Genomic DNA, 19,790 nt, shown 5'->3' with positions numbered 1-19,790 from the left:
GAGGTGGAGGTTGTGTTGAGCCGACATCAAGTCACTGCACTCCAGCTGGGGTGACAGAGTGAGACTCTGTCTCCAAAAATCAATAAATAATAAAAAATAAAAAATAAAACTGTTATCTTGGATGTAAAACAGTTCCTTAGAGAGAACATCCTTTATATAGTTCCCCTGCATAGTGCCAGGAGAAGCCCATCTCTTTTGCATAAAATCTGTGTGCTTTAGAGATTTATTTTCAAATATCTCAGCTTGGGATCCATATTTGGAAAGTGTTTTCCCTTTTCCTTTTCAAGAATAGCAAATTTTTCTGGTTTGGCTAGGGTTCCTCTAGCCTTTTGTCATACTTTCCTACCTTTGCTCTCTAGAGAAGTCTGAAGAATGATAAAGGACATGTTGCCTGGCAGTACAGTCATGGACACTGTCTTTGGATTCCAATCCTGAGAACTGGAGGAAAGGCAAAAATCATTCTCCTTCTTAGCATCAGTCCTTGTTTTCTTTTCTTTTCTTTTCTTTTTTTTTTTTGAGACAGAGTTTTGCTCTTGTTGTCCAGGCTGGAGTGCAATGGCGTGATCTGGGCCCACCACAGCCTCCACCTCCTGGGTTCAAGCAATTCTCCTGCCTCAGTCTCCTGAGTAGCTGGGATTACAGGCGTCCACCACACCCGGCTAATTTTGTACTTTTAGTGGAGATGAGGTTTTCTCCAGGTTGGTCAGGCTGCTCTCGAACTCCCGACCTCAGGTGATCCGCCTGCCTCGGCCTCCCAAAGTGCTGGGATTATAGTCGTGAGTCACAGTGCCCAGCCTCAGTCCTTGTTTTCAACACAGACTTAGGATCTCCCACAGGACACTGGGGCACCTTAAGTCTTATTTTGCCAAAGGTGCAAATGATGCCACCCTTCTTTATGCCCTGGCCTTATGAAGTGTGTGGTTTATTTTTTTAGTACTCCCTGACCGGTTTCCAGAATGGACCTCAGTGATCTCATTTTCAAAATATCATATTTTTTTTTTGTAATAACATATTTTTTTTGAGATGGAGTCTTGCTCTGTTGTCCAGGCTGGAGTGCAGTGGTGCAATCTTGGCTCGTCACAACCTCCACCTCCTGGGTTCAAGTGATTCTCCCGCCTCAGCCTCCTGAGTAGCTGGGACTACAGGTGTGTGCCACCATGCCCGGCTAATTTTTGTATTTTTAGTAGAAACATGGTTTCACTATGTTGGCCAGGCTGGTCTCGAACTCCTGACCTCCTGACCTCGTGACCCGCCCACCTCGGCCTCCCAAAGTGCTGGGATTACAGGCGTAAGCCACTGCGCCTGGTCTATTTTTTTGTAATATTTAAGTGCTGTTAATTTCCTTTTGTGCTGTGACATATTACCACAAACTTAGTGGATTAAAACAACACACATTTATTATCATACCATGGAGGTCAGAAATCTGAAATGAGTCTTTATTTTTTCTCTTTTTGAGATGGAGTCTCATTCTGTTGCCCAGGCTGGAGTGCAGTGGCACGATCTTAGCTCACTGCAACCTCCATCTCCCTGGTTCAAGCAATTCTCCTGCCTCAGCCACCTGAGTAGCTGGGATTACAGGCGTACAGCACCACACCTGGCTAATTTTTGTATTTTTACTAGAGAGAGGGTTTCACCATGTTGGCCAGGCTGGTCTCGAACTCCTAGGCTCAAGCAATCCTCCCACCTCGGCCTCCCAAAGTGCTGGGATTACAGGCATGAGCCACTGCACCCAGCCTGAAATGAGTCTTTTTTTTTTTTTCGATGGAGTTTTGCTCTGTCACCCAGTCTGGAGTGCAGTGGCGCAATCTCAGTTTACTGCAACCTCTGCTTCCTGGGTTCAAGTAATTCTCCTGCCTCAGCCTCCCGAGTAGCTGGGATTACAGGGGCCTGCCACCATGCCTGGCTAATTTTTGTATTTTTAGTAGAGACGGGATTTCGCCATTTTGGCCGGGCTTGTCTTGAACTCCAGACCTCAGGTGATCCACCCGACTTGGCCTCCCAAAGTCTGGGATTACAGGCATAAGCCTCCATGCCCAGCCTGAAATGAGTCTTAAAGGGTTAAAATCAAGGTGTTGCCAAGGCGCTATTCATACTTCTTCAGTTTCCAGAGGAGAAACTGTGTCTTTCCCTTTTCAAGCTTCCAGAGGCCATCTGCATTCCTTGGCTTCTGGCCACTTCCTCCACCTTCAAAGGGCATCAGTTCAACCTTTTCTGTCTTCATGATAGAGGCAGGAGGCAGACAAATGCCTGGGCATATAGGGAAGGGTCCTTGGTGAAAACCCCACCTTCAAACCTAAAACAGCCTGAAGGCCAAAAGACCGGACTGCTGGTCCCAGATGAAACCTGCAACCCTCAGGGAGATCTTCTGCCCTTGTTTGCTCACCCTTTTCCTATTGATTCTCTCTGAATAATGCCTTTTAACCAATTGAATGTTGCCTTTTCTGATACTACCCATCGCTTGTGTGGGCATGCCCAAATGCGCACTGGGGGATCAGGATGGAGCTACTAGGATTTCCTGCCCTATGCTGGGGAGGAGCCTCGCCTCTTCCGCTCATGTATGGGAGCCCTGGTATTCAGTTGTGAAGTGGAAACCTTTTTGTAGGATCCCTCTCTTTGCTGAAAACTTTTCCTTCGTTTAATAAATTCTGTTCTATTCTTCAGTGTGGCCACATGCCTAATTTTTCCTGGTCATGAGACAAGAACTCGGATTTAGCTGAACTAAGGAGCATAAATCCTGCATCATTCACATGTCCTTTTTCTGAGTCTGATCCTCCTGCCTCCCTTTTATAAAGACCCTTATGCCCAACTGGTTATAAATCAGGGTTTCCACCGTCCTCTCCTAAGGTTTGATAATTTGCTAGTGTAAACTAAAAATAAAACCCCTGATATAGTTTGGACATTTACCCCTGCCCAAATGTCATGTTGAATTATGACTGTGGATGCTGGAGGTGCAGCCTGGCAAGAGGTGTTTGGATCACGCAGGAGGATCCCTCATGGCTTGGTGCTGTCTTCATGACAGTTGAGACCTCATGAGAGCACGAGAGCTGGTCATTTAAAAGTCTGTGACACCTCCCCTCTCCCTCTCTAAATCCTGCTTTTGCTATGTGATGTGCCTGCTCCTCCTTCACCTTCCTACATGATTGTAAGCTCCCTGAGGCTTCCCTGGAAGCTGAGCAGATGCCAGCATCATGCTTCCTGTAAAGCCTGCAGAGCTGAGCCAATTAAACCTTTTTTTTTTTTTGAGACAGAGTTTCGCTCTTGTTGCCCAGGCTGGAGTGCAATGGCACCATTTCAGCTCACTGCCACCTCTGCCTCCCCAGTTCAAGCGACCTTCTGCCTTAGTAGAGATGGGGTTTCACCATGTTGGTCAGGCTGGTCTCGAACTCCTGACCTCATGATCCGCCCGCCTTGGCCTCCCAAAGTGCTGGGATTACAGGCATAAGCCACCATGCCCAGCCTATCTAGCACCTTTTAAAAGTCTGAGTAGGAAACATTTGCCACCTATTGCCTCTAAGGGTGGCCACCTATGAGACTTCATCTACATAATAAGAACTTTTGGCCGGGCGCGGTGGCTCAAGCCTGTAATCCCAGCACTTTGGGAGGCCGAGACGGGCGGATCAAGAGGTCACAAGATCAAGACCATCCTAGCTAACATGGTGAAACCCAGTCTCTACTAAAAAAATACAAAAAACTAGCCGGGCGAGGTGGCGGGCGCCTGTAGTTCCAGCTACTCCAGAGGCTGAGGCAGGAGAATGGCGTGAACCCGGGAGGCGGAGCTTGCAGTGAGCTGAGATCTGGCCACTGCACTCCAGCCTGGGCGACAGAGCAAGACTCCGTCTGAAAAAAAAAAAAAAAAAAAAAAAAAAGAACTTTTATTCCAGATCTCTTTATATAATAACTCTTTCAACCAATTGCCAATCAGAAAATCTTTGAATCCACTTATGACCTGGAAGCACTTCCCCCTCCCCACTTTGAGTTGTCCTGCTTTTCTGGACCAATGTATACCCCACATTTTGTTGTTGTTGTTGTTGTTGTTGAGACATCCTTGCTCTGTTGCCCAGGCGGAGTGCAGTGGTGTGATCTTGGCTCACTGCAGCTTTCACCTCCTGGGTTCAAGTGATTCTCCTGCCTCTACCTCCCAAGTAGCTGGGACTACAGGCACGTGCCACCATGCCCAGCTAATTTTTTGCATTTTAGTAGAGACAGGGTTTGGCCATGTTGGCCAGACTGGTCTCACACTCCTGGCCTCAAGCAATCCTCCCATCTCGGCTTCCCAAATTGTTGGGATTACAGGCATGAGCCACTGAGCTGGCACTCCATATGTATTGATTGATGTCTGCCTGTAACTTCTGTCCCCCTAATATTAAGCTGTAATGCAACCATCTTGGGCACATGTGGCTGTGAACCACATAAGGACCTCCTGAGGCTGTGTCATGGTCCTCACATTTGGCTCAGAATACATCCCTTCAAATACTACATAGAGTTTGGCTCTTTTTGTCAACACTAGAATGGTTTGCAGAACTTAGGAAGACACTATTTATTTATTTTTTTGAGACAGAGTCTCACTCTGTCACCCAGGCTGCAGTGCAATGGCGTGATCTCGGCTCACTGCAACTTCTGCATCCTGGATTAAAGCAATTCTCCTGCCTCAGCCTCTGAAGTAGCTGGGATTACAGGCACGCACCACCATGGCTGGCTGATTTTTGTATTTTTGTAGAGATGGGGTTTCTCCATGTTGGTCAGGCTGGTCTCGAACTCCCGACCTCAGGTGATCTGCCTGCCTTGGCCTCCCATAGTGCTGGTATTACAGGCATGAGTCACTGTGCCCGGCCCAAACCTCTTCGTTATGAACTACCCAGTCTCAAGTTATTTCTTTTTCTTTTCTTTTCTTTTTTCTTTTTTTTTTTTTGAGACAGAGTCTCGCTCTGTTGCCCAGGCTCGAGTGCAGTGGCGTGATCTTCACTCACTGCACCTTCCACCTCCTGCCACCACGCCTGGCTAATTTTTGTATTTTTAGTAGAGACAGGGGTTTCACCATGTTGGCCAGGCTGATCTCGAACTCCTAACCTCTTGATCTGCCCACCTTGGCTTCCCAAAGTGCTGGGATTACAGGTGTGAGCCACTGTGCCCAGCCTGTGCTTTTAAAACATTTATTTATTCACAGCTGATCAGAAGCCATGTTCTTTTTTTTTTGAGATGAAGTCTTGCTCTTGTCACCCAGGCTGGAGTGCAATGGTGTGATCTCGGCTCGCCACAACCTCCACCTCCCAGGTTCAAGCGATTCTCCTGCCTCAGCCTCCTGAGTAGCTGAGATTACAGGCAACTGTCCCTACGCCCAGCTAATTTTTGTATTTTTAGTAAAGACGGGTTTCACCATGTTGGCCAGGCTGGTCTTGAACTCCTGACCTCAGGCTATACGCCCACCTGGGTCTCCCAAAGTGCTGGAATTACAGGTATGAGCCACGGTGCCCAGCCTGCATGTTCTTTCTTTAAATATGGGAGAAGCCTGGCATGTTTTGAGGCCACAGCGAAGTTGCTGGTAGGGAGGGAGAAAGACAAGAGGGGGTAAAGCAATGCAGAAAGTTTGGGAAGATAAAGTAGAGAGATTGAATTGAAGCATAAGGTGGAGAGATTAGCCTTAAACCCAAAGTTGGGCACTTTTTTCCTCTAAGAACAAAGAAAAGAGGGTGGGTGTGGTGGCTCACACCTGCAATCCCAGCACCTTTGGAGGCCGAGATAGACAGATCACTTGAGGTCAGGAGTTCAAGATCAGACTGGCCAACATGGTGAAACCCTGTCTCTACTGAAAATACCTAAATTAGCCAGGCATGGTGGCACGTGGCTGTAATCCCAACTACTTGGGAAGCTGAGGCATAAGAATCACTTGAACCTCGGAGGCGGAAGAAGCAGTGAGCAGAGATGTTGCCATTGCACTCCAGCCTGGGTGACAGAGCAAAACTGTCTCAAAAAAATAGAATAAAGGAATGGAATGGAAGTAAAGGCAGACAAGAGTGATGCCAGCTCACCACTCCTGAGTGCTTTCTGTGTGTAGAGCCCTCTACTCAGTGCATTACGTACATTTTCTTGTCCAGTCCTCCCAACAATTCTGAAAAGTGGGTCTTGTTTGTACTCCCATTTTACAGATGAGGAAGTTGAATCTTTGAGAGGTCATAAAGCCTAAGGTCATAAAGCTATGGAGTCAGACTTTGAACCCAGGCATCCTGATGCCAGAGTCTAGAATCTTTTTGGCAGAATGTTCCTTATTTTGATTTTGTCTGATGCTTTTTCATGATTAGATTCAAGGTATGCATTTCCAACCAGAATACTACTTAAGTGATGTGTTCGTCTCAGGCTTTCCATCAGAGGGCACACAATGTCCATCTGCCCCTAAACAATCACACGGGTAAGGTGGTGTCCAATTGCCTCATTATATGATCACTACTTTTTCCCTTCTGACTAATAAGCAATCTGAGTGGAGACACTTTAAAACCATGCAAATATCTTGCTCCTCAAGTTTCCTCCTAAATTTTGCATCCATAGGTACTTCTTGCCTGATCCATTTTACTACAATAATTGCAAAATAATGAATTCCCAATTGCAGCGCTCCTCCTACATTCACCATCAACCTCAGCTTCATTCTTCTTAAACAAGAGCCCTCTTCCTCTCTTTCTCTCTCATTGATAAGAACTCATGATTCCTATTTTTTCAATGGGTTATAATTTCAATGGGTTAATGTCCTTCATCATTTTGGTGCCTAATATCCCAGATTTGGCCAGTGGGAGCTCCTTCAAGTTGGTTCCTTTATCCTGTGACATGCCTGCAGCACTTTTTTACATTTTGACATAACACAATGTTTCAGGCTCCTCATCTCATATCTACATTGCCCCAGACATTTCTCTAATGAACCCTGATTCCTTTTAGTGAGGATTATATTAGAGACCAAGATCTCAGTGCAAAATGTTCTTATTGCTAATGGGATGTATTTGATTTTAGCCCTTTTTAGCAGATAGAGCTGAATACACATACACACATTATCTACATATATGAATATGCATACACACATGCACATATATACTTGTGTATACATACATATGTATGTTCAGACATATACATGTTTTAGAAATCATGAGTTCTGGCCAGGTGTGGTGGCTCATGCCTATAACACCAGCACTTTGGGAGGCTGAAGCGGGTGGAATTCTGACATCAGGAGTTCAAGACCAGCCTGGCCAACATGATGAAACCCCATCTCTACTAAAAATACAAAAAAAAAAAAAAAAAAGAAAATTAGCCAGGCGTGGTGGTGGGCACCTGTAATCCCAGCTACTTGGGAGGCTGAGGCAAGAGAATCACTTGAACCCAGGAGGTGGAGGTTGCAGTGAGCTGAGATGGCACCATTGCACTCCAGCCTGGGCAAGAAGAGCAAAACTCCTTCTCAAAAAAGAAAAGAAAAGAAAAGAAAAGAAATAACGAGTTATTGGCTTTTAACAACACTAACACATTTACTCATTTGTTCAAGCATATAATATGTCTAAAATGTTTCAGAATTGATTTGCCAATGCCATTACATAAACAAACCTACCAAAGAGACTTAAGAATTTGTTTGAAGTTATCTTCCCACCCCAGCCTCACGGGAGCCTAGCTTCTGAACCAGTCTTGATTAGTATGGCTGTTTGCTGGGAGGAAGGTGGCAGCAGAGAGGGAGCACAAGACTTGAAATGGAGGTGTGAAATAGCCATGGAAGGGGAAAGGTGTGGGACCTTCAGTTTCAGAAGCAGAAGATAAATTTCCAAGGCTGGAGGAGATACTTGTGTGCTGGCCCAGGTCCACTCGATGGCATATTTTCCTGAAGCCATCTTAGCAGCCTGGGTACAGTAGAGAAGACAGATGGCTGGGATGGCTGGCTGATCCAAAGTTGGGGAACTACCAGGTGGATGTGGCAGAAGGACAGAGGGTGAGGATACTGGGGTGCTGGCAAGAGAGTGGTTGACGTCACGAACCCTGGAGTCTGGGCTGAACTGGGGAAGAAATGAAGCCAAGAGAAAGGGAATGACTAGAACTGTGAAGGGGTTTATTCATGTGATTTCTGGTCACTAAATCCAATAATCTAGGAATAGGCAGTTCAGGGGGCTATGAGGAGAGATAGCACATATCTTTATTTTATTTATTTATTTATTTATTTATTTATTTATTTATTTATTCGAGACTGTGTTTTGCTCTTGTTGCTCATGCTGGAGTGCAATGGCGCGATTTCGGCTCACCAAAACCTCCGCCTCCCGGGTTCAAGCGATTCTCCTGCCTCAGCTTCCTGACTAGCTGGGATTACAGGCATGCACCACCATGCCCGGCTAATTTTTTGTATTTTTAGTAGAGACGGGGTTTCTCCATGTTGGTCAGGCTGGTCTCGAACTCCCAACCTCAGGTGATCCACCTGCCTCGGCCTCCCAAAGTGCTGGGATTACAGGCGTGAGCCACCACACCTGGCTGGCATGTATCAAAATTGATTAGCAACAAGATGAGAAGAACTGTACTCAGAGCAACCAAAGAGATCTTTTCCCCAAAGACAAGAGATTGAGGGAGAGAAGTCCTAGCTGGCTCAGGCTGAAGGGGGAAACTGTTTAAAGCACATTATCGCAATGTATGATCAACAGCTAAGAGTAGTGATCAAATGAAGGGACCTTAGAGATCATTTCACCTGGACGGGCACTTCATTTTTAAGGTCAGGAAATAAAAGTTCAGAGCTGTTAAGCAACTGCCCCACGCCTACCCACCCCCAGTCTCCGTGGGATTCAAACTCAGGTGTTCTAAATGCCATGGTGGTGGCTCTTTAACGCACTCCAATGTTCTGAACCTAGCAAAACATCTGACTGCTTTGTTTTGCCTACTAGTCTTTGTTCTCCATCTAGATTTTAAACACAGGGGCAGCAGTGGAATCTTATGCATCAGTGCATTCTCCATAGTTCCTAAGTCAATCACTGCTCAATGCATCATTTTTTTTTTTTTTTTTTTTTTTTTGAGGCGGAGTCTTGCTGTGTCGCCCAGGCTGCAGTGCAGTGGCCGGATCTCAGCTCACTGCAAGCTCTGCCTCCTGGGTTTTTACGCCATTCTCCTGCCTCAGCCTCCCGAGTAGCCGGGACTACAGGCGCCCGCCACCTCGCCCGGCTAGTTTTTTGTATTTTTTAGTAGAGACGGGGTTTCACCGTGTTAGCCAGGATGGTCTCGAACTCCTGACCTCGTGATCCACCCGTCTCGGCCTCCCAAAGTGCTGGGATTACAGGCTTGAGCCACCGCGCCCGGCCATTTTTTTTTTTTTTGAGAAGGACTCTTGCTCTGTCGCCCAGGCTGGAGTGCAGTGGCACAACCTCAGCTCACTGTAACCTCCACCTCTTGGGTTCAAGCAATTCCCTGCCTCAGCCTCCTGAGTAGCTGGGATTACAGGCCCCTGCCACCACGCCTGGCTAATTTTTGCGTTTTTAGTAGAGACGGGGTTTCACCATCTTGGCCAGGCTGGTCTTGAACTCCTGACCTCCTGATCCACCCACCTCGGCCTCCCAAAGTGCTGGGATTACAGGCATGAGCCACCACTCCTGGTCTTTTTTCTTTTTTTTTTTTTTTTTTTTTTTTTTTTTAAGACAGAGTCTCACTTTGTGACCCAGGCTAGTACAGTGGCATGATCTCAGTTCACTGCAACCTCCGTGGCTAAAGCGATCCTCCCACCCCAGCCTCCAGGGTAGCTGGGACTACAGGCATGTGCCACCACACCCGGCTATTTTTGTATTTTTTTTGCTAGAGACAGGGTTTCACCACATTGCCAAGACTGATCTTGTATAGCTGGGCTCAAGGGATCCACGTTGGCCAGGCTGGTTTCGAACTCCTGGCCTCAACTGATCTACCCACCTCAGCCTTCCAAAGGTGTGAGCCACTGCACCTGGCTTAATTTCTGAACAACTTTCAAACAAGGTTTGCTTTTGGGACTTGTCCTTTAAGGATATCCTTTTAGGGATAAAAAGTGGGGTTTTGGCTGGGTGCTTTCTAGATACTTAAAATGCTGACTAATAGTTTTAGGATGTAAGTAAGGTGCGGCATAGGAGTAGGCCATGTGCAAACTCCCTATATAAAGAGTATGGGGGCCGGGTGTGGTGGCTCATGCCTGTAATCCCAGCACTTTGGGAGGCTGAGGTGGGCGGATCGCGAGGTCAGGAGTTCGAAACCAGCCTGGCCAACATGGTGAAACTCGGTCTCTACTAAAAACACAAAAATTGCAGCCGGGCGCGGTGGCTCACACCTGTAATCCCAGCACTTTGGGAGGCCGAGACGGGCGGATCACGAGGTCAGGAGATCGAGACCATCCTGGCTAACACGGTGAAACCCCGTCTCTACTAAAAATACAAAAAATTAGCCGGGCATGGTGGTGGCGCCTGTAGTCCCAGCTACTCGGGAGGCTGAGGCAGGAGAATGGCGTGAACCTGGGAGGCGGAGCTTGCAGTGAGCCGAGATTGCGCCACTGCACTCCAGCCTGGGGGACAGAGCGAGACTCCGCCTCAAAAAAAAAAAAAAAAAAAAAACACACACACAAAAATTAGCCGGGTGTGGCAGTAGCACCTGTAATCCCAGCTACTCAGGAGGCTGAGGCAGGAGAATCGCTTGAACTAGGGAGGCGAAGGTTGCAGTGAGCCAAGACTGCTCCACCGCACTCTAACCTGGGTGACAGAGCAAGACTCCATCCCCCCCCCCAAAAAAAAAGAGCATCTAGGAACTCTCTGTACTCTCTCCTCAATTTCTCTGTAAATCTAACTGTTTTAAAATATTTTAAAATACTCCTACACTGGGATTGCAATAAAATTTGTGTTGTCACGTGGTTCTAATCACTAGTAATCCAGGTAGTGATGGTGGCTGAAAGTTTAAAAGTGATAATGAAAAATGTGCTAGAGAACTTTCAATCCCATGTGATAGAAAAAAAGTAGTCAAAATAGGGCTCCTAGCATGAGCTGGAGTGACCCCCCTTTAAATGACTCCAGTGTGTTGACATGACAGGCTGCAGCTGGCCGACTTTGCTTGGTGCTCAGGAGAGGCTATTGGAAAGAAAAGGCGGATAAAAAATATCTGTTCACATAAAATTATGCAGTTAACCAATCAAAGGAAACAACTGGTTAGAGAGAAAGAATTTTAATCATCAGGCTAAAAAATTTACAAAACCTCGTTGAACATAAGATACACAACATTAAATTCTGGGTAATACATGCATGCATTGTTATTTCTATGTGAGAATGCCTCATTCTGAGCAAACCTGACATACAGCAGTAGGACTGACTGTCACTGGAAAGCTTTGACACAACACTTTTTTTTATATAGCACATTCCCAAAATGTGTTTAACATAGAGTTTCATTTTCCAAAATTGATTTGCACATAATTTTAGAGAGAAGTATCTATTGGTTAAAATGAGGTATATCTGTGCTTCCATGAAGTGTGCCATGAGAACACACTTCAGTTTCTCTAAAGCATTTTTATATATCATAATAAAATTTCATTTTATGAAAAAATAGTTGAATTCATGAGATATGCATCTTGACCACATGCCCACAGTGTAAGTACCAAGTGTAAGGTCAGTGCATGATGAGTGCACAACACAGTATACCATGAGTAAATGCAGTTCCCAGTCATACATCTCCCCCATTACAAAATGTGTCTAATCTCAAAATCCCTGACGAAGTCCTTGTGTGCACAGCCCAGGCTCACCTACGGGTATGTGTATATGTGCAAGGAGGGGTATGCCGCCATGGCAGCACAGTCTCTCTTTGTGGCAGGATATCTGCTCCCAGGCCAGTTTGGCTTCATACCTGGAGCTGGCTCTTGGCTGGAGTTTATGGTTCTCTTTGGAGAGCATGATACTGTAAAGCCTGGCTTCTTATTCTGTGCAAATAAGATTTTTAAAAGTTGAATTCAATTTATTTTGCCATTTCTAAAGATGTAGTTAGGGTTGGGGTTGGCTTTACAAGGAGTTAGTGAGAAGTATTTGCATTTCTTCCCCGAATATAAAAGTAGTTGACACTGTTATAGAACAGAGGTGAATTGAGCCTTTGTCCTGGTCCCTCAGCCAAATCAAGGTCAACATCAGAAACATTTTTTTTTAAGGTGGAGTCTTGCTCTGTTGCTCAGGCTGGAGTGCAGTGGCACAATCTCAGCTCACTGCAACCTCTGCCTCCTGGGCTCAAGCAATTCTCCTGCCTCAGCCTTCTGAGTAGCTGGGATTACAGGCATGCACCACCACACCCGGCTATTTTTGTTTTTTAGTAGAGATGGGGTTTCGTCATTTTGCCCAGGCTGGTCTCAAACTCCTGACCTCAAGTGATCCTCTTGCCTTGGCCTCCCAAAGTGCTGGGATTACAGGTGTGAGCCACTGTGCCTGGTCACCCAAAATGTTGGGATTACAGGCGTGAGCCACCACACCAGCCAACATGGGCAACATTTTAATTGCCCCAAAAAGCAGAAGGACTGCATTTTATAAGCTGTCTAGAAACATTAAACAAAAAAAAGAGAAAAACAATCTATCAAGGTGGCAGATTGCCTCATTTTTTTCAATTATGCTTATCTGACACGTTATAGAAGTTAAATACTCACATCTCTGTTACACAAAATCACACTATAAATTTTAAGAAAATATGAGGTGGGATAATCGCTTGAGCCTGGCAGGCAGAGGTTGCAGTGAGCCGAGATCATGCCACTGCACTCCAGCCTGGGCGACAGAGCAAGACCCTGTCTCAAAAAAAAAAAAAAAAAAAAAAGAAAGAAATTTTAAGAAAATGAAGTAAAGATAAAGGTTTGGATAACAGTCATCTACTACACTGGATTTAATTGAATTCATGGTTATATGTCAGAACCTAATTAGGATATTTCAGTTCTGGGATATAGTTTTTGCTACTCGTAGGCTTCCAGCAATGAACGCTAAGTGAAGAAAGAGGACAAGCTCATTATTGACTAGTCTGTCAGGACTGAAACTCTCTTTAACTTGACTTTATTTAAGCCTATATTTTCACTGCTCTTCATTTTCTGTCATAATATGGTGATTGGACTATCAGTCTTGTCACTCCTAGAGGATCTTGTCTTCATGTTTTTTAAGGACTTTGCACATAGTAGACACTAGAAGACACTGATAGGTAAATGAGAGCATCAGTGCATGAATTCCCAAGCAACAGACTTGGGAAGACAGCAGGGACTCCATCCACTGGGAGAACCATTCACTCTATATCTGGTACACCTAACTTAATCCACTGATTCTCAACCTGTGTTTCACCCAGACTCATGTGAACAACACCTCCTGTATACATACCCTGGGCTATTAGAAACAACAGCTTACTAGCTGTTTCGCCACCTCTTTTTTCTTAAGATGGAGTCTCACTGTCACCCAGGCTGGAGTGCAGTGGCGCGATCTCGGCTCACTGCAATCTCCACCTCGAGGTTCAAGCGATCCTCCTGCCTCAGCCTCCCAAGGAGCTGGGACTACAGGCGCCTGCCACCACACCTGGCTAATTTTTTGGTTTTTAGTAGAGATGGGGTTTCACCATGTTGGCGAGGCTGGTCTCGAACTCCTGACCTCAGGTTATCTGCCCACCTCGGCCTCCCAAAGTGCTGAGATTACAGGCGTGAGCCACCACGCCTGGCCTCGCCACCTCTTTTTTCCTCCCTTTCAGGAAAAAACATGTGAGTGCAAATGAGCATGACGAATGTTATTATAAGGATAAACATGAATTCATTCAAACTTACTATTTTTAAAAATTTTCTATATTTTATTTATTTACTTATTTAGAGACAGAGTCTCACTCTGTCACCCAGGCTGGAGTGCAGTGGTTCAATCTTGGCTCACTGCAAACTCTGCCTCCTGGGTTCAAGTGATTCTCCTGCCTCAGCCTCCCGAGTAGCTGGGGTTCAAGCATGCACCACTATATCCAGCTAATTTTTATATTTTTAGTTGAGACAGGGTTTGGCCATGTTGGCCAGGCTGGTCTTGAACTCCTAACCTCAGGTGATCCACTCTCCTCAGCCTCCTAAAGTGCATGGAGGTGTGAGCCACTGCACCTGACCAAACTTACTCTTTTACTTTTTTTTTTTTTTTTTTTTTTGAGACGGAGTCTCGCTCTGTACCCAGGCTGGAGTGCAATGGCACGATCTCAGCTCACTGCAACTTCTGCCTCCTGGGTTCAAGTGATTCTCCTGCCTCAGCCTCTCCAGTAGCTGGGATTACAGGCGCCACCACCATGCCTGGCTAATTTTTGTATTTTTAATAGAGACGGGGTTTCACCATGTTGGCCAGGCTGGTCTCTAACTCCTGACCTCAAATCATCTGCCTGCCTTGGCCTCCCAAAGTGCTGGGATTACAGGCGTGAGCCACTGTGCCTGGCCTAAAACTTGTTCTTTTAAAAAAGCAAATAATTCACAAAACTTGGTACTGAATGGTCAGTGGTAACTGTAGCCTGAGGGTGCAAAATGCCTTAGATGTGCACCTGAGCAGAACAAATCCAAGAAGGTAAAACTGGACTGTGCATCACCGCCCCTCCAAATTACATAATACATTTGAGAACTAATTAAAATGAATCGCTGGCATGTAACTATATACAGTATATGAGGTGAAGTACCTGCATTCTCCCTTTATTCTTAGGCAGAATCAGGGTGGCCATTGATGGGTCCAGGGAGGTGTCTTTGTCTCTTCTATTTAAATTTGTCTAAAATAAATGAACATATCCTCACTAAATTTTCCACTTGAACAAGTGCGATTACAGTGAATATACATTATTTGTTTGCTTATTAATATATGTTAATTCATTATGATACTCTCACAGAAAAAGACAGGCAAAACATAATTCAAAGAAGGAAAAACAGTTCGAGGGAGGAAAAGTGACTAATGTACTGAGTGCCTACGATATGCCAGGTGCTTTACACTTTCACACTAATTCACACAACAACCTTAGGATGTAGATATTATCTCCGCAGTATTTCAGATGCAGAAACTTAGCCCCGGGGTGGTCGAATGGCTCACAGAATATTAAACAGTGGGGCTGAAAGTTTGAACTCAAGGCAGACTTCAAAATTTATGCTCTTGCCACCAGCTGTGCTCTGTGGGGATTCCCAGTATTGCACAGTGAGGCCTCATTACAGCACTGCTAACTATAGGGTAGTGTTCCACATGAGGAGGCCCATTCTGCACCCTATCCCCTAAGAATCAGCTACTATTGTACCAAAATATTTTTTTTTCTTTTTTTTTGGGGGGAGACAAAGTCTCACTCTGTCACCTAGGGCGGAGTGCAGTGGCAGGATCACAGCTCACTATAACCTTAAACTCCTGGACTCAAGTGATTCTCCCACCTCAGCCTCCCAAGTAGCTAGGACTACAAGGGCAGGCTACCACATCCAGCTAAGTTTTAAAATTTTTTGTAGAGATAGGATCTTGCTATGTTGCTCAGGCTGGTCTCGACTTCCCGGCCTCAAGTGATCCTCCCACCTTTGCCTCCCAAAGTGCTGGGATTACAGGTGTGAGCTACTGTACCTGACCTCAAAACCCTTTTTTTTTTCTTTTTTTGAGACAGGGTCTTGCTATGTCGCCCAGGCGGGGGTGCAGTGGTAGGATCACAGCTCACTGCAGTCTTGACCTTTCAGGCTCAAGCAATCCTCCTACCTCAGCCTCCCAAGTAGCTAGGACTATAAGCATGCACCACCATGCCTAGCTAATTTTTTTTTTTTTTTTTTTTGGAGACAGAGTCTCACTCTGTTGCCTAGGCTGGAGTGCAATGGCGCAATCTCAGCTCACTGCAACTTCTGCCTCCTGGGTTCAAGCAATCCTTGTGACTCAGCTTCCTGAGTAGCTGGAACTACAGGCACACACTATCATGCTCAGCTAATATTTGTATTTTTTTTTTTTGAGAGGGAGTCTCACTCATTGCCCAGGCTGGAGTGCAATGGTGTGATCTCAGCTCACTGCAACCTCCGCCTCCGGGGTTCAAGTGATTCTCCTGCCTCAGGAGCTGGGATTACAGGTGTGCACCACCACACCTGGCTAATTTTGTATTTTTAGTAGAGATGGGGTTTCACCATTTTGGCCAGGCTGGCCTTGAACTCCCGGCCTCATGTGATCCACCTGCCTTGTCCTCCCAAAGTGCTGGGATTACAGGCATGAGGAGCTGCACTGGACCAAACTTACTCTTTTTAAAAAAAGCAAATAATTGGCCGGGCGCAGAGGCTCACGCCTGTCATCCCAGCACTTTGGGAGGCCGAGGCGGGCAGATCACCTGAGGTCAGGAGTTCGAGACCAGCCTGACCCACATGAAGAAACCCCATCTCTACTAAAAATACAAAAATTAGCCAGGCATGGTGGCACATACCTGTAATCCCAGTTACTGGGGAGGCTTAGGCAGGAGAATCGCTTGAACCTGGGAGGCAGAGGTTGCGGTGAGCTGAGATTGTGCCATTGCACTCCAGCCTGGGCAACAAGAGTGAAACTCCATCTCAAAATAACAACAACAACAACAAAAAAGCAAATAATTCACAAACCTTGGTACTGAATGGTCGGTGGTAACACTGCATGTGAAGCACACCTCATAATTCATGGCAACACTCTGTGTGGTGTTAACCTCGTAAGGCTGAGAACAGGTGCATTATTCCCTGTCACTTTCTTACCTGACATGTTGCCATGGCGTTTCAAAATAATGGCTGCCTAAAAAATGTTCGTTGAAATGAAATGAAATTTTCAATGGCAAGCTTTTAGCCTAGGTGGGCTCCTTCCAGCCCTGCTATGCCCCAGGGGCCAGGTGATTTGTAGCCTGAGGATGCAAAATGCCTTAGATGTGCACCTGAGCAGAACAAATCCAAGAAGGTAAAACTGGACTGTGCATCACCGCCCCTCCAAATTACATAATACATTTGAGAACTAATTAAAATGAATCGCTGGCATGTAACTATATACAGTATATTAGGTGAAGTACCTGCATTCTCCCTTTATTCTTAGGCAGAATCAGGGTGGCCATTGATGGGTCCAGGGAGGTATCTTTGTCTCTTCTATTTAAATTTGTCTAAAATAAATGAACATATCCTCACTAAATTTTCCACTTGAACAAGTGCGATTACTGTGAATATACATTATTTGTTTGCTTCTTATTCATACATGTTGATTCACTATGATATTCCCACACAAAAGGACAGGCAAAACATAATTCAAAGAAGGAAAAACAGTTCGAAGGAGGAAAAGTGACTAATGTACTGAGTGCCTACGATATGCCAGGTGCTTTACACTTTCACACTAATTCACACAACAACCTTAGGATGTAGATATTATCTCCGCAGTATTTCAGATGCAGAAACTTAGCCCCGGGGTGGTCGAATGGCTCACAGAATATTAAACAGTGGGGCTGAAAGTTTGAACTCAAGGCAGACTTCAAAATTTATGCTCTTGCCACCAGCTGTGCTCTGTGGGGATTCCCCAGTATTGCACAGTGAGACCTCATTATAGTACTCTTTTTTTTGAGACAGTTTCACTCTTGTCACCCAGGCTGGAGTGCAATGGTGCAATCTCAGCTTACAGCAACCTCCACCTCTTGAGTTCAAGCGATTCTCCTGCCTCAGCCTCCCGAGTAGCTGGAATTACAGGCGTCTGCCACCACGCCTGGCTAATTTTTGTATGTTTAGTGGAGACAGGGTTTTGCCATGTTGGCTGGGCTGGTCTCGAACTCCTGACCTCAGGTGATCCACCCACTTTGGCTTCCCAAAGTGCTGGGATTACAGGCATGAGCCACCGTGCCCGGGCAGCACTGTTAACTATAGGGTAGTGTTTCACATGAGGAGGGCCCATTTTGCACCCTATCCCCTAAGAATTGGCTACTAACTATTGTACCAAAACCATTTTTTTTTTTTTGGGACAAAGTCTCACTCTGTCACCTAGGGTGGAGTGCAGTGGCAGGATCACAGCTCACTGTAACCTTAAACTCCTGGACTCAAGTGATTCTCCCACCTCAGCCTCCCAAGTAGCTAGGACTACAGGAGGGGCAGGCTACCACATCCAGCTAAGTTTTTTATTTATTTATTTATTTATTTATTTATTTATTTATTTTTTTTTTTTTGAGATGGAGTCTTGCTCTATTGCCCAGGCTGGAGTGCAGTGGCGTGACCTCGGCTCACTGCAACCTCCACCTCCCAGGTTCAAGTGATTCTCCTGCCTCGGCCTCCGGACTAGCTGGGACTACAGGGACGTCTAGCTAATTTTTTGTATTTTTAGTAGAGACGGGGTTTCACCATGTTAGCTAGGATGGTCTCAATCTCCTGACCTCGTGATCCGCCTGTCTCAGCCTCCCAAAGTGTTGGGATTACAGGCATGAGCCACTGCGCCCGGCCCGCATCCAGCTACATTTTAAAATTTTTTGTAGAGATAGGATCTTGCTATGTTGCTCAGGCTGGTCTTGACCTCCTGGCCTCAAATGATCTTGACCTCCTGGCCTCAAGTGATCCTACCACCTTTTCCTCCCAAAGTGCTGGGATTACAGGTGTGAGCTACCGTACCTGACCTCAAAACTGAGCCCCGCTTTTTTTTTTTTTTTTTTTAAGCAGGGTCTTGCTCTGTCACCCAGGCTGGGGTGCAGTGGTAGGATCACAGCTCACTGTAGCCTTGACCTCTCAGGCTCAAGCGATCCTCCTACCTCAGCCTCTCAAGTAGCTAGGACTATAAGCATACATCACAATGTATAGCTGATTTTTTTTTTCTTCTTCTTTTTTTGAGACAGAGTCTTGCTCTGTCACCCAAGCTGGAGTGCAATGGCGCAATCTCAGCTCACTGCAACTTCTGCCTCCTGGGTTCAAGCAATTCTTGTGACTCAGCTTCCTGAGTAGCTGAGACTACAGGCACATACCACCACACCCAGCTAATTTTCGTATTTTTGGTAGAGATGGGGTTTCACCATGTTGGCCAGGCTGGTCTTGAACTCCTGGTCTCATGTGATCCACCCATCTTGTCCTCCCATAGTGCTGGGATTACAGGTATGAGCCACTGTGACCAGCCATGTCTAGCTAATTTGTAAAAAATTTTTTGTAGAGATGGGGTCTTGCTATGTTGCCAGGGCTAGTCTCGAACTTCTGGACCCAAGCAATCCTCCTCTCTCAGCCTCCCAAAGTGCTGGGATTACAGGTGTGAGCCACCATGCCTGGCCACCCAGGCTGGAGTACAGTGGTATGATCATGGCTCACTGGAGCCTCCAACTCTGGTCTCATGTGATCTGCCCACCTCAGTGTCTCAAATAGGTAGGACTATGTGCACCACTATACCCAGCTAATTTTTGTTTATTTTTTTGTAGAGATGAGGTCTCACTATGTTGTGTAGGCTGGTCTTGAACTCTTGGGCTCAAATGATCCTCCTGCCTCGGCTTTCCAAAGTGTTGGGTTTGGCTAGGCACAATGGCTCACACCTGTAATCCCAGCACTTTCGTAGGCTGAGGCAGGTGGATCACCTGAGGTCAGGAGTTCAAAACCAGCCTCGCCAACATGGTGAGACCCCCTATCTGTACTAAAAATACAAAAAGTAGCCAGGCAAGGTGGCAGGTGCCTGTAATCCCAGCTCCATGGGAGGCTGAGGAGGGAGAATCACTTGAACCTGGGAGGTGGAGGCTGTAGTGAGCTGAGATCGCGCCACTGAACTCAAGCCTGCTTGACAGAATGAGACTTTTGTTTCCTTTTTTGTGTCAAAAAAAGAAACAAAAAAGAAAACACACAAAGTGTTGGGCTTTCAGGTGTGAGCCACCATGCCTGGACAGCCTATTTTTTT

General features: G+C 45.9%; 2 protein-coding genes across 10 annotated transcripts in view; both read right to left on the bottom strand.

The window, feature by feature from the left end:
• The window catches only part of AGBL2 (AGBL carboxypeptidase 2), a 77,084-nt gene that overhangs the window by 7,436 nt on the left and 49,858 nt on the right, over positions 1 to 19,790 (bottom strand). For 5 of the 8 annotated variants that reach the window (XM_050759138.1, XM_050759137.1, XM_050759141.1 and 2 more), the window contains 3 exons: positions 16,969 to 17,055; positions 14,629 to 14,715; positions 11,148 to 11,908 (listed from right to left, as the gene is read on the bottom strand). The exons of 1 other annotated variant lie outside the window; for it this stretch is intronic. In XM_050759138.1, the coding sequence (XP_050615095.1) occupies positions 11,735 to 11,908; positions 14,629 to 14,715; positions 16,969 to 17,055 (348 nt within the window). In that variant the 3' untranslated portion in view covers positions 11,148 to 11,734. Of the gene's footprint in view, positions 1 to 11,147; positions 11,909 to 14,628; positions 14,716 to 16,968; positions 17,056 to 19,790 lie in introns of those variants that run through there. 2 more of the 8 variants (XM_050759139.1, XM_050759140.1) reach the window with 2 other exon arrangements.
• C1QTNF4 (C1q and TNF related 4) overlaps positions 1 to 19,790 on the bottom strand; it is a 99,583-nt gene that overhangs the window by 63,158 nt on the left and 16,635 nt on the right. The gene's annotated exons all lie outside the window — the stretch shown is intronic.

Source organism: Macaca thibetana, chromosome 14 (genome assembly GCF_024542745.1).
Source record: "Macaca thibetana thibetana isolate TM-01 chromosome 14, ASM2454274v1, whole genome shotgun sequence".
In the NCBI taxonomy this organism is placed as follows: Eukaryota; Metazoa; Chordata; class Mammalia; order Primates; family Cercopithecidae; genus Macaca; species Macaca thibetana.
The sequence above is the reverse complement of the archived record's forward strand: the minus strand, read 5'-3'. Positions and strand labels throughout refer to the sequence as shown.